Genomic DNA, 12,620 nt, shown 5'->3' on the forward strand with positions numbered 1-12,620 from the left:
ATGAAGGAACCATGAAGGATCATAAATCAGAAGCACAATGATTTGCTGCAGAAAAGAGCCATAGTTGAACGACTGGTCATCAGTATGTAGCCGGGCAAGTACAATTATATTTGGCTTTGTTTCCCTTCATTTTTCATTTTTGGCATGCTCCATAAACTTCGTAGTAACAACTAGCTTTGATTAGCCAGTGTAGTGAATCGGGCAGGCTCTTCCTTGGCAACGACATGAATTTAGGAGAGCTAGTGACATTTATTTCTTCAAGAGGCAGAAAGGTGAGGCAATCCGTGAGGGAGGGATTGCATAACTGAATGTTTGACTCGGTATTGTTCGTCCTGACTTTTCAGAGCTGTCGCTTGCTCGCTTGCAGAAGCAGAAAGTCAGCTTTGGTGGTCTGGACGGACCACAGTAGTTGCTGCAGAAATAAGCACAGATGTTCAGCGGTTACCTCGTCAATCTTTCTTAGTAGTGAATCAGGGAATCAGGGAGGCCCTTCTTAATTTCTGGCATTCCTCATAAAGCTCGGCGGAGCAATCATATACGCGTAACTCTTGCAGTGAATCAGGGAGGCCCTTCTTGGGCAGCGATCTGATTCTAGGAGATCCACTTATACGTAAATTCCCGAGAGAAGAAAGGCAATGCAGCCCTCGAGGGATGGACAGCAGCACCCTGCAGCTAATAAACTGCAGCTTTTGCAGGGATGTGAGGAGCTGAAGGGCCTGCTCCTGCTCTTCCGTGAAGCTCTCCACCCGCCAATCACAAACGAAGATTAATACCCGGAGGGTAGCGGAGATGCGGGTGCAGATGGGAGCAACAAGCACTGCGGAGATGCTGTCCACCACAAGTCGCACCAGTTGGAAGGAACCTGCGGGCATTGTTTTGGTCCTTGCCACCTCTGCGAGTAGATCCGCTGCTATAGAATAAGGATCAGTTTCATCATGTCTCGAATTACAAACCTTCAGACTATCGAGGTTTGATGTGATGAGAGGATTGAAACCATCAATTGTGAAATTCTTACAATCTCTTAGTTCTAGTTTGGTAAGAGATATCAGATTTGAGAACAGAGCCATCGACAGAGTGCTTGACTCATTCCGAAGATAGAGTTCCTCGACATGAGGAGAGAAAGGACTGATGCCTTGAGCTGCTTCTCCCGTGGACCACCGGGACAATAGCATGTTGCAATCGTCTATGGAAACTGATTTGAGCGACAAGTGACTCTGGAATCCACCTCCATCTTCCATAGGTAGAATCAGATTTTTACACCCATACAACCGGACATGTCTCAGGGAGCTGGAGGGTGGAACCTGCAATACCACAACCTCATCGTGATGCTCACTTGATGCACCCACAGACAAATCAGAAAGAGCTGGGAAACATTTGAACCAATTTGATAACGGTTTCCTGGTAACAATAAATTCCGAGAGGTGCAGAGATTGGACTGAATAGAGCACAATGTCATCATCCAGTCCTCTAAGAAATGTGTCCTTGCATCTCATAAGATCAATTCTTCGTAGGGGATGTAGCTTTTGAAGGTCAGTAAATGAGATGAGTGATGCATCAGAAATCATCAAACGTTCTACTTCACCAAGATTGTGGAAGGCCAATTCACCGGGCATCTTATAAATGGACAAATATCTGTTTTCATAGCTCAAGCTGTCCGTTCGGAAAAAAGATAGCATGCGAGTGTGAGGAAGGGGAGGCAGGGACAACTTCGGGCATTCTTGAGTGGAAAGATAACATAGATTAGGGAACCATATGGTGTTGTCATGTGTAGAAGAACTAGAGCACCTTGAGAACGGTAGGGCAGTGAGCTTTGGACAATTAGAGCACCAGATTCTTTCAAGCCTTGAGAACAAATGTGTGTTACCTCCCCCAATCCACTCCACAAGTTCTGGCATATGATGAAGCTGAACCTCCTTAAGGTGCGTGAAACTTTTCTCTGTAATGCCACCAATGAAGTCAGGTCCAAACTGGCATATCCCAACAATATTTATCAGACAGAGTTCTCTTAGATGATATAGCTGCCCAAAAGGTGGAAGAGTGGACCAGGATACACCTTCTAGATGGAGGGTCTCCAAGTTTTTCATGCGGATGTTGCCACATAGCCAACTAGGACCTGCGGGACCACCATGATTAACAATGCGAAGATCTCTAAGATTAGAGTGTGGTTGGAGATCATCAAGAATATCATCGACCTTCGACTGGTGCTCTCTACTCCAAAATAATCCCAGCTTAATTAGATCTCTTTTTGCCATCAATCTTGCTTCAGCAGCTTCTTTGCTGGATCTCACATTTTCAAGCCCACGTATACTGAGTTCTCCTCCTAGCTGCACCAGCTGGCCCAACTCTCGTAGTTCAAATCCAGCACTCTCTTTCTTAACATCAAATCCTTTCAACTCTTGTAGAAGCCTCATTTTTCCAACCTCAGGAATATTGGTATGGAATTCTTTCCCAGCACCAAAATGGCATAAATTCACAAGGCGGCTTATGTCTTTAGGCAAATCACACATTCCACGCCAGTTTTGAAGGTCCAAAAATTTCAAGTGATAAAACCTAGATACTATTCTAGGACAGCACAGTTTTAGGTGACTCAAGTGATAATAAGGTGACTCAAGTTTTAGGTGCCGAAGGTGGATAAGCTTTGAAAAGCTGGGTGGCAAAGAATTTGCGTAGTTCATGAATATAAACAGAACACGGAGGCCCTTTATCTCCTTAAATGTTTCTTTCAAAATATTCACCAAGCTTGCCCTTCTATATCCTCCAAAAATCATCAAACTCCGTAAATTTCCAATGTCTACCCTTCTCTTCAATTTATCCATTTCTTCACCAAAAGTTTCATTATAGTCATTGGACATCAAGATGGATAGGTGGCGAATAGATGGTTGGACATCATCAGCTCTAAAACTAGAACAACTGATATAGGCACATTCTTTTGATGAAACAACCTGTGCAAGCTCATGCATCAAATCATGCATTACATAATAATTTTGATCTCCTTTCATCAGAAAACCATTATCTAACAGTTCATCCAAATACTTTGAACCTATGTCCTCAATTTTATCATTCTGACCACAGGAATCGATGATGCCTATCGAAATCCAAAAACGGCTAATCTCTAAGCTATCAAACTTATAATCCTCAGGAAAAAGGCCACAATATGAAAAGCATTTTTGTAGATGGAAGGGAAGGTAGTCATAGCTAATTTTCAAGGCTGGCATAATATCATCATTGTGGGTCTGGTTTAGCCACTCTTTCTTTTGAAGAATTCCCATCCAATGTTCCCGAGAGAATCTCTTCTTCAATAAACGACCAACCGTTTTGGCTGCCAGTGGGGAGCACTTCAATTTATTTGCTATTTGTCTTGCAATGTCAATTAGTTCTTCCTTATTATCATGCTCAGCTATGACTTCACCAAATACACATGCTTGAAAGAACACCCAGAACTCAGCAGGCTCCAAACCTTCCAGGTTTACTGGAGTAGTTGTCTTCACCATTTGTGCTATATTTGGAAATCGAGTTGTCACAATGACCATGCTGCCTTTTTCAGCTTCCCTCATTGTGAAAGAAGCTAAGAAATTTACCCACCTGTCCTCACTGCATTGCCATATATCATCTAAGACAATTAAGAACCTTTTTGATTTCAGTCTCTTTGCAATGGATTTCTGAAGCTGATCTAAATTGTCTGTTTCAACTTCATTTTCACCCGCAGGTATGCAGCTACGTATCTCTTTGGTGAGCTTAAGCACATCAAAGTTAGTCGACACACATACCCAGACCCTAGCAGCGAAGTGTTTTTCAATCTTTTCGTTATTGTAAAGGTGCTGGGTGAAAGTTGTCTTACCAATACCACCGGGACCAACTATAGGAAGGACGGACAGGGTCTCATCAGAACAAGTGCCACTTGTCATACGATCTACGGTTTGCTTAAAAATTGTGCTCCTTCCATAAAACTCCTCTTGTCTAATTGTCGACCCGATGGCAGGTCGTTCCATGCTTTTGGGAGGAATTCTACTGCTATTGTTTATCTCGAGCAATTTAGAGATACGAGGACATAGTGAGTGAATGTCCTCCATCAGCTGCTTGATTTTGTTTGACATGGCCACTCGGTCGAATATCAACTTGTCAGCATACCCACTGTCGATATGGTTAAATGAATCGACGGCCTTGCTTGTGTTCCCAGTACCAGCAGCAGCAGCATCATCTTGTGAACGGCCACAAACAGAGAAGCATGAGAGCCAGTTACCAGCAGTGTTGCGCGCAGCATGGCGGGCGTGCAGAGCTTGAGCACCGAGGCCATCCCCAAGATCCGGAGTGGCCTCCCGGGTGCCGTCGAGCTCGTCCTGGATCATGAAGTAGTGGAGCTCGTCCAGAGCGTCCTCTGCCTCATCGGCCTTCTTGCTCAGGTCCTCCAGCAAGCCCTGCAGGCCGGGGTTGTGGCTGACGTCCCTCCCTTGGGCACCATGCAGCAGCCCGAGGGTGTACTTGAGCTCGGTCTTGATCTTGTCGAAGTTGAGGCCGAGCTCACGGCTGGCCACATACCCAGCCACCAGGTCATCGGAGAGCTTCTTGAGCACCTTGCTGAGGAGCCAATTCGCTGCGCCAAGAGCAGTCTCCATCTTCTCCTCGCTGGGAGAAATGGGAATGAAACCGAGGAGGGTTGTGGAAGGCTGCAAGTGTGGTGTGCAGTGCAGTGCGGCTGGGAGGATGTGTGGCGTCTATTTCTATAGACAGAGGATAAGAGCTGGCAGTGCAGTGCTCTGCTTTGCTGCCTAGTAGGTCCTACACAACAGCGGAGGCGATTATTCTTTGTGTTCTGCTTTTCAGTGGCATCAGGGACCCAGGCTACAATTCCATCCCCACCGTGAGCAAGGATTCCGACGTGTTTCGCATTGTGGAATAACTGCAATGGAGCTTAAGGTCCCTGTAAAGAAAGGCATCCTGTTAAAGTGACATGGAAGTGGTGGTGGGGCGACATGGAAAGAAACGAGATAATGGGCGTCACTGTCTTGTGAAAACACACACTAGGAGCAGTGATTTTACACTCTCTATTTCTTTTTTGCTGGATTCTGAACTATGAAATTTTTGTTGGGTCCCCATGGTCAACAGTCTAGAATAGCATAACTGCAGAAATATCCAGTGAGGTCTTGTATAATCATCAGAAAAGTCTTGCCTTTGCTAAAGACGAACTAAACAGTCCCAATGCAAACTTCACAGTATTTTTCACTTCACAGTTCACAGTGCTATAGTAACATGTTAAGAGACCATGAATCGAACAGCCCAAATATGGACGACAATCAGCAGACACCGTCGTTCTTTTTTTGTGTGTGCTTAGTACGAAATACAATTGTTATTTTATCTTCTAAGAATCAAGTTGCTAATTGTAACCTAAACATACGCTAATGTGTGCTACAGACTACTGCACGATGATGGGGTAGTGATCCCAGTGTACGCTAAACTACAGACTACGCTAAACTACGGTTAGCCGGTGAGAATGGTCACAAAACGTTCCTTGTCGTTTTGGACAGCTACGCAGCTTTCAGATTGAAAATACAAGCTGAGGCCTAATATGTCAATTTTCTTAATTATTATCTTAGCAACATTTTTTAGTTAAAACGAACAGCCACATTAACGATTGCAGGACCAAATCAAGTATCCACCAAAAGGCGTACAGGCTCTGGAGCAAAAAGGAGAATCGAAAAGGAGTAATAATAGTTAACCACTTTGTCCTTTATCAAGGAGTAATAACAGTTAACCATTGATCTGTGTCTAGACTCCACCATCCAGGAGTAAGAACAGGATTAAGACTACAGAATTGCCAAATTGGTTAACTGCTATGGTAAATAGTTTAGAATAACACCACCATTTCACGGGTTTGAAACATGAAATATATACTACTGCTTGCTATTTAATATATGTTCTACAAATCATCATTGATATGAAACCAGAAACAGTGATCAATGTTGTAACTCTCCTATGGTTTGGTGGGAAGATCAAAATAGCATCAGACATGGCCGTTAGCAGAAAACAACAGAGACATTAGCCTATATTATCCGAAATACTGCTGCAGACTATGCTCAATTGTTTCTGAAAGTGAATTAAAGGCCACGGCGAATGACAGAGCAATGGAAATGTCCAAACAGAGATGTGATAAAGATAAATTATGATGTTGTTTTTGATGCACAAACACATAATGGTGGGTGGGGTCAAGTGATGCTGGTCGGAGCATGACAGATTACAGCTGCAATGGACTCAGAGTTACTGGCTTGGCTTGTACAAGAGGAATCCAGGCGGTTACTGATAAAGGAATGATGAATATTGTCCTGGAGATATATGCTATGATGCTCAGATCTGCCATTGAAGGGACGAGGGACTACAATATGTTTAGTGCCGGAAATCTCATTTGTGAATTGAAGTATCTTATAGACTTGAAATTTTAATTCTTGTAAGACCTTATAGTGTCCAAGAAGCTGTAATAGAGTATCTCACGCTCTTGCTGCTCATTGTAGTGACTTCAGTATTTTGGATGAGGAGCTCATGACTGATGATGCTCCAGACATTGTAAATGGACTGGAGGCTAGCGATTTGACTAGCATAAGGTTTTAATGGAAGTTCTTTCTGGTTGAGAAAAAGGTGCCAGTTACATAGTGAAATGAACGCAGGCACACAGCCATGAATGGACAACAAAAAAAGTACCGATCAACAAACACATATGACATGCACCAGGCAATTCCAAATCAAGGAAACCCAGCGTTTCCAAGGATCACAAAGCTTCTTCCTCACCCACTTTATTTTACTAAGCTATATTGTGTCACAAATATTATTAAGTGCTTCTATATACCAAGACCGAAATACTATCAATATATTATCTATAATCTATAATATAATGCTTCTCTCTGGTACATAAAAGATGAATAAGTTAAAGTACCCTCTAACTTAGTAACACTGGCCAGAAACATGTTCTTCGGCCATAGTTGATCCCTGTAACCTAACACAGACAGGGATTAAGGACCTATTTGGCTGGGTGCTAAAAATCGGCGTCATGGCCATGGCGGTTTTTTTTTTTTCTAAAAAAGCCTGTGGCTGCCACGCTTGCGAGTTGAACCAAGCAGCAGCCAAACACCGGTGACTTGCCGCACTTTAGGCGGTGGCACGTTGTGGCCGTGAGCCAATCAGACCTTAAGTCTAGATTGGAAATTGTCCCCACAAGGATTAGAGAGTAACAGATCAGGATCCACTGTTTATTCCCGGTATGGAAAAAATCATCTTGGGGATTAGAACCACCGCAACCGAACATAGCCTAGGTTTAAAATATGTGCTGTTTTCCTCGTTGATCTTGATACACATAGAGCACCCTCTAAATAAGTTTCCTAATCCAACCACACAAGTTGAGCCAAAACATCTAGGACAAACAATCAAATTGTTCTAGTTAGAAAACCATTCAGATATATTCGAGTGTGGTATTATCTTGAAAATATCGTTATAAGAAAAATAATGATGCAATTGATTTTTATTTGGATGTTTTGTTTGAAAAATATGATGTTTTATTTTTGTATGAGTTTTTTTATTTATATCGGGCCATCGTGCTGTCCAAAGGGCCTCGTTTTTGCTTGTTGAGCCAAGGCCGCAACCCACAAGAGAGGCCCAATCGCCCACCTCTCCCCACAACGACGGCCCAAGTCCCAACCCAGCAGCAGTAGCATCTCGTCCGCACGACCGCACGCCCACGCCTTGACTGCCGGCGCCGCAAACCCTCTTCGTCGGCGGCGGGATGGCGAAGGTCAGCGAGTCCGCGGCGGAGGCTGCGTCCACCGCCGCCGCCCCTCCTCTTACTTCCGCTTCCGCGCCGCCATCGAGGCCGAAGGCGAAGCACCGGCTGGAGATCGAGGGGTACCCCGTGGAGGGCCTCTCCATCGGCGGCCAAGAGACCTGCGTCATCTTCCCGACGCTGAGCCTCGCCTTCGACATCGGCCGGTGCCCGCAGCGCGCCATCTCGCAGGAGTTCCTCTTCATCTCCCATGGGCATCTCGACCACATCGGGGGCCTCCCCATGTACGTGGCCACGCGGGGTCTCTTCAGGCTGCGCCCGGCCACCATCTTCGTCCCGGCGTGCCTCCGGGACCTCGTGGAGCGGCTGTTCGAGGTGCACCGCGCCATAGACCAGTCGGAGCTCAAGCATAACTTGGTCCCCCTCGAGGTCGGGGAGGAGTACGAATTGAGGAGGGACATCAAGGTCAGGGCTTTCAGGACCTACCACGCCATACCCAGCCAGGTGTGGCGAATTACTTGGGTTCATTCCACTCCTTGTCCTTGGATGCACCTGTTCCAAATTGATCCGTTATAATCCTGCAATGCTTGGATGGGGGTGTGTGCAGGGGTATGTCATATACTCGGTGAAGCAGAAGCTCAAGCAGGAGTTCATTGGTCTCCCAGGGAGCGAGATTAAGCGGTTGAAGTTATCAGGTGTGGAGGTCTGTCTGCCATGGTGGCTGTGGAGTTCAAATTGAAGCACCGTCTAGTAGCATGTTGATGTGGTATGGGCTTATATGCCCCCCTCACCATTCACCTATTTTTAATTTGCAGATCACGAATACGGTGTCCACCCCTGAGATTGCTTTCACGGGAGATACGACATCAGATTTCATTCTTGATCCAGACAATGCAGATGTGTTGGGGGCAAAAATTCTTGTTGTCGAGGTATTTTGTTATTACTTGTCACTTTACAGCTATGCTCTCAGTTTGCAACATTTGACAAATTTTTTATGTCACTAACAGCAAGTAGCAACCTTACTTAGCAATGCGTTCCATTTCCACTGCTGAACGTTTTATTTTCTGAAATCGTTCCCCTCTATGATATTTTTGGTAGTGAGATGTGCTCTATGGATTTCAGAGTACTTTTCTAGACGACTCCATTTCGGTTGAGCATGCAAGAGAATATGGGCACACACACTTATTTGAGGTGTGTTATTTGAGATATTCCAAAATCGTTTATTCAACTTCCAAAATGTCAAATATTAGTATTTACCGTGATGTTTATTTTTGGCACTGCAGATAGCAAGCCAGTCTGACAAGCTTGGAAACAAAGCTATTCTACTCATTCACTTTTCTGCTCGTTACACTGCAGAGGTGGGCTGACATCTAACCATTGTGTATTCTATCTACTGAAATTCTTTGGCCAGCTTCATTTCTTTTCTGTTATTCAACTCCATTTTGACTGCTTCTGTTTGCCTATTCTATCCTAATTCCATTCATATTTAAGATGCTTTGTTTCCACGTGGCTATCCTTGCTTTTGTTCTAATCAGCATGACCTCCAAGTTTGTGTTCTAATCAGTGGCACCAACATGCGCACCTCTTCTGTACTCTAAAGTTGTAGTTATGATAAAGAAGTATATGCTAATTTTCTTGTTGCCTTTTCATTTTCTCTTGAAAATTTGGCCTATTTGTTTTGCATTCTTTGCGACTAAGCCATTTGATTCCATTACCCTTCTATGAAGACTTTTTATGAGTGAAACTAAATCTCATGAGATATGACTACTCTATTTGCAGGAAATTGATGCAGCAATAAACAGGTTGCCACCATCTTTCCGAAGCAGAGTTTATGCGTTGAAGGAAGGCTTCTAAAGAAACATGAACTGACAAATCAGCAATGAAGTTTTCTAAATTGGATTCCATTGGTATTTTCACTGGAAATCTTTTTGCTATGTGTGCTCTGATGATACTATAGCAATTTTCTGAAGATTTCTGGGAAATCTTCTGCTTTCAGTTGTCTATACTTGTTTCACTCACATGATATTGGAATGTTGGAATAGTAAAATGTGGAACAACCCATATTAACAATATTTACTTTATTTCTTTTTGTTCAGAATCATTTACCTTATTTCTGAACATGAACAATTATAGTACACGAATACCATGTGAATTTTGGCCAACGAAACTGGTTCATGTTCTACACATTCATATAAATTGTACAGCTGAAATAGAAACAATCCCCGCTTCATCTGAAGATACAGGCAGTACTACTACTGTACCAACTCCACATAAGGAAAAAAAATAGGCAAATTGTTTGCACACAGTGACTAGTGACATAGCTGCATTCCTACTGGCATGTCCTTGCCCTTCATGGCCCCATTGTAAGAAACGCAAATCAAACATGCTTTCACTCCTCAGCAATTCAGCATAGTGCTTCCTGATCTGCTCATAAAAATTGCAAGGTTTTCTGGTAGAGCGTGGCCTGTTGCGCAAGAAGTAGCGGTGAGAGACAGGGGGCTTCGGCTTGAAACAAGGTCGACGGGGAGGTGCCGTGCTGTCGCACGGCGTCAACAGGGAGTCGAGGGAGAGACAGGAGAGCTGGGCAACAATACCCTTTTGATATTATTGCTTGATTAATCCCCTAGTACAATTGGGTTTATATATCACCCCTAAAAGGAGAATCCTTGGCCAATAAAGGCCTAAACCAACTCTATCTCTCTCTTATCCTAATCCGAATTAGATACAATATGGCAACGTGAAATTGCTAGCAAGTAATGTCAATCTACCGGGTGCACTAGTTCCAGCCTCTAGATGAACTCGGCAGCTCTTTTCAAGCGAACAATAAAAAGGGCCACCACATATAGTGGATTACATCATTACATGAGTCTGATGGGACCGCATCCAGCCACACCGAATTAGAAATGGGTTAACCATCATAGTAGCGGCTTGAAAATGAGCTGCCTCATGAAATGAACAACTGATGAATTGAAGATGGGTGCAACAGAATCAGCAAATCGACGAATGGCATGGATCACAGAACAAGTCAACGATCTGTCTTTACAACGCTGCTTTACCTCTGAGTTGACTTGTAAGCAATCTGAAGTCTCTAACAATTCATTGATGTCCAAACTTTTGTGATTCTGGTGCACACAGCTTCATCCAGATTTGGGAAAAATAGCTTGGGCCGAGCTAGACAGGCTGTTCTTGGGCCTCAAGTCGCCACGGGGGCCCATGAGTTGTCACCGCCGGGGGGGCCGGCCGCCGTGAAATCGAAGCTGTCGTCCCACGAGGCAGGCCACCACGACCATTTCACCCCGCGCTTTGGATCGAGTCCTGAGAAACCTGCATGTGCCAGGCAGCGCATCCAGGCGCTTGATTTCATCGGCCTGGGACCAGGATTGCTGCCTGGCTGAGGACCGCAGGTTGCAGCCTTGGCCACCTTCCACAGCTGAGCCTGCCAAGATCACAAGGCATGGTCTTCAGACATACAAGAGCATCTATAATTCAAATGTGTCACATCATATCAACTAATAATCCAGCAAAGTATCATTTATCTAAAAAATAGCTGTGTACAAACTGTAGAGAACATGACCCTATACGACGTTTGTGATTTTGATAATTGAGTGACAACATAGTCATTGGGACTAATGGTTTGTCTTTCTAGGTTCGAGTGTGCAAACCAAACCCTGGCAAGGTCCAAATTATGGTATTCAAGTAATCAAGCTATGGTATTCTTGATATCCAAATCATCATATTCAAGTGTTCAAGTTATGGTATTCAAGTGACCAAGCACTGGTATCTAGAATTATTCTATGGTATTTAAGCATCAATCTTAGTTGCACATCTTGATAGCATGTTTTAGTTTATATTTGATGCTTTGTAGTGGAAGCTATAGGTTAAGGTTTTAAGTTTGCCTAATTTACGCTCTCCCCCTCTTAGGCTACCGATTCCTTACAAAAACTGAAGCTGAAATGCGGGAAAACTCGTTTGAAAACTGCTGCAAGTAGCAAGTGCTCGAGGGGCATAGCCTCTAAGGTCAACTTTCTGCCAAAGGATTCAAGTAAATTACTTAACAAGTCGCAATACAGAACTCGGAATGTTAATTTCTTTTCAGGAGCAATCAAAACATCATAAGCAACATGGTGTCAAGGGCATACCTCGACGCCTCTTCGTTGAGTTGTTGTCGAGTGTCGACTACCATCCTCGGTGCAGAGTAGGATGCCATTCCAAGCTTCAGTATGGTCATATTTTTTTTATACCATGTTGGACTGGAGAAAACAGAACATGACATTCTTAGACAACGAATTAGTTGCTAATGAACTCATGAAAAGGGGAGGAAACATATAAATGGAGCAGCTTGCCTTGATGCCTTTGATGCTGAATGATGCACTGTCAACCGTCAACGTAATGGTCTTCGCTTATTTTTATGGTGCAAAGCCTCCTGTAACCTGCCAGGTCAAGAAGACAAGAAGTACAGGATTACAAGAAGATATCCACTTCATACAATAGGCATGCTAGGACCAACAGTCTAGTTCTGTGTCTATCCGTCTGTGCTCCTTTCCACGTTGTTTTAGTTTATCCGTATAAGTTCCAAGCGTTTGTGAACCCGCGTGCGTGTGACCGTAGGCCCGCATTGTGCAATGTACTTATTTTCATCTTCTTAACACAAAAATATGTAACTTTCTTACGTATTCTTGAAAAAAAGATTACCATCAAATTCTGGAACCACTTTAACCCAGGGTATAATATTCTCTGCAACTACATTTTCTTCTTGGAGGCGCCACCCAAATATCCCGATCCCACCCCATCGCTAGATCTTCAGGTGAAAACTTTATCCCGGTTGGCAGCGGCGGTGGCGACTATCGTCATTTCCTTG

General features: G+C 43.9%; 2 protein-coding genes and 1 long non-coding RNA gene across 3 annotated transcripts; 1 reads left to right on the forward strand and 2 right to left on the reverse strand.

Moving 5' to 3' along the window:
• Window positions 1-271: 271 nt before the first annotated feature.
• On the reverse strand, window positions 272-4,708 carry LOC140220102 (putative disease resistance protein RGA3). The gene is made up of 2 exons (XM_072292613.1): window positions 446-4,708; window positions 272-412 (listed from the first exon to the last, which is right to left on the reverse strand). Exon 1 carries the CDS (start codon window positions 4,611-4,613, stop codon window positions 471-473), a length of 4,143 nt encoding a protein of 1,380 aa, XP_072148714.1. The 5' UTR covers window positions 4,614-4,708; the 3' UTR covers window positions 272-412; window positions 446-470.
• Window positions 4,709-7,676: 2,968 nt separating this feature from the next.
• On the forward strand, window positions 7,677-9,843 carry LOC117847271 (nuclear ribonuclease Z). The gene is made up of 6 exons (XM_034728454.2): window positions 7,677-8,266; window positions 8,370-8,465; window positions 8,578-8,691; window positions 8,885-8,953; window positions 9,046-9,120; window positions 9,542-9,843. The coding sequence occupies exons 1-6, from the start codon at window positions 7,766-7,768 to the stop codon at window positions 9,614-9,616; spliced, it is 930 nt and encodes a 309-aa protein (XP_034584345.1). The 5' UTR covers window positions 7,677-7,765; the 3' UTR covers window positions 9,617-9,843.
• A 709-nt stretch (window positions 9,844-10,552) lies between these two features.
• LOC117847290 (uncharacterized) lies at window positions 10,553-12,097 on the reverse strand. Its single transcript, XR_004638583.2, has 2 exons — window positions 11,902-12,097; window positions 10,553-11,198 (listed from the first exon to the last, which is right to left on the reverse strand). It is a non-coding gene; the product is annotated as an uncharacterized lncRNA (long non-coding RNA).
• Window positions 12,098-12,620: the final 523 nt, after the last annotated feature.

Source organism: Setaria viridis, chromosome 1 (assembly GCF_005286985.2).
Source record: "Setaria viridis chromosome 1, Setaria_viridis_v4.0, whole genome shotgun sequence".
NCBI classification, from domain to species: Eukaryota; Viridiplantae; Streptophyta; class Magnoliopsida; order Poales; family Poaceae; genus Setaria; species Setaria viridis.

Bases quoted from the DNA above. Each gene is read 5' to 3' on its own strand.
- LOC140220102 (XM_072292613.1), bottom strand. From the start codon at position 4,613: ATGGAGACTGCTCTTGGCGCAGCGAATTGGCTCCTCAGCAAGGTGCTC.
- LOC117847271 (XM_034728454.2), top strand. From the start codon at position 7,766: ATGGCGAAGGTCAGCGAGTCCGCGGCGGAGGCTGCGTCCACCGCCGCC. The intron at 8,466-8,577 runs GTCTGTCTGCCA...TTTAATTTGCAG, and splicing joins TGAAGTTATCAGGTGTGGAG to ATCACGAATACGGTGTCCAC. The intron at 8,692-8,884 runs GTATTTTGTTAT...TATGGATTTCAG, and splicing joins CAAAAATTCTTGTTGTCGAG to AGTACTTTTCTAGACGACTC.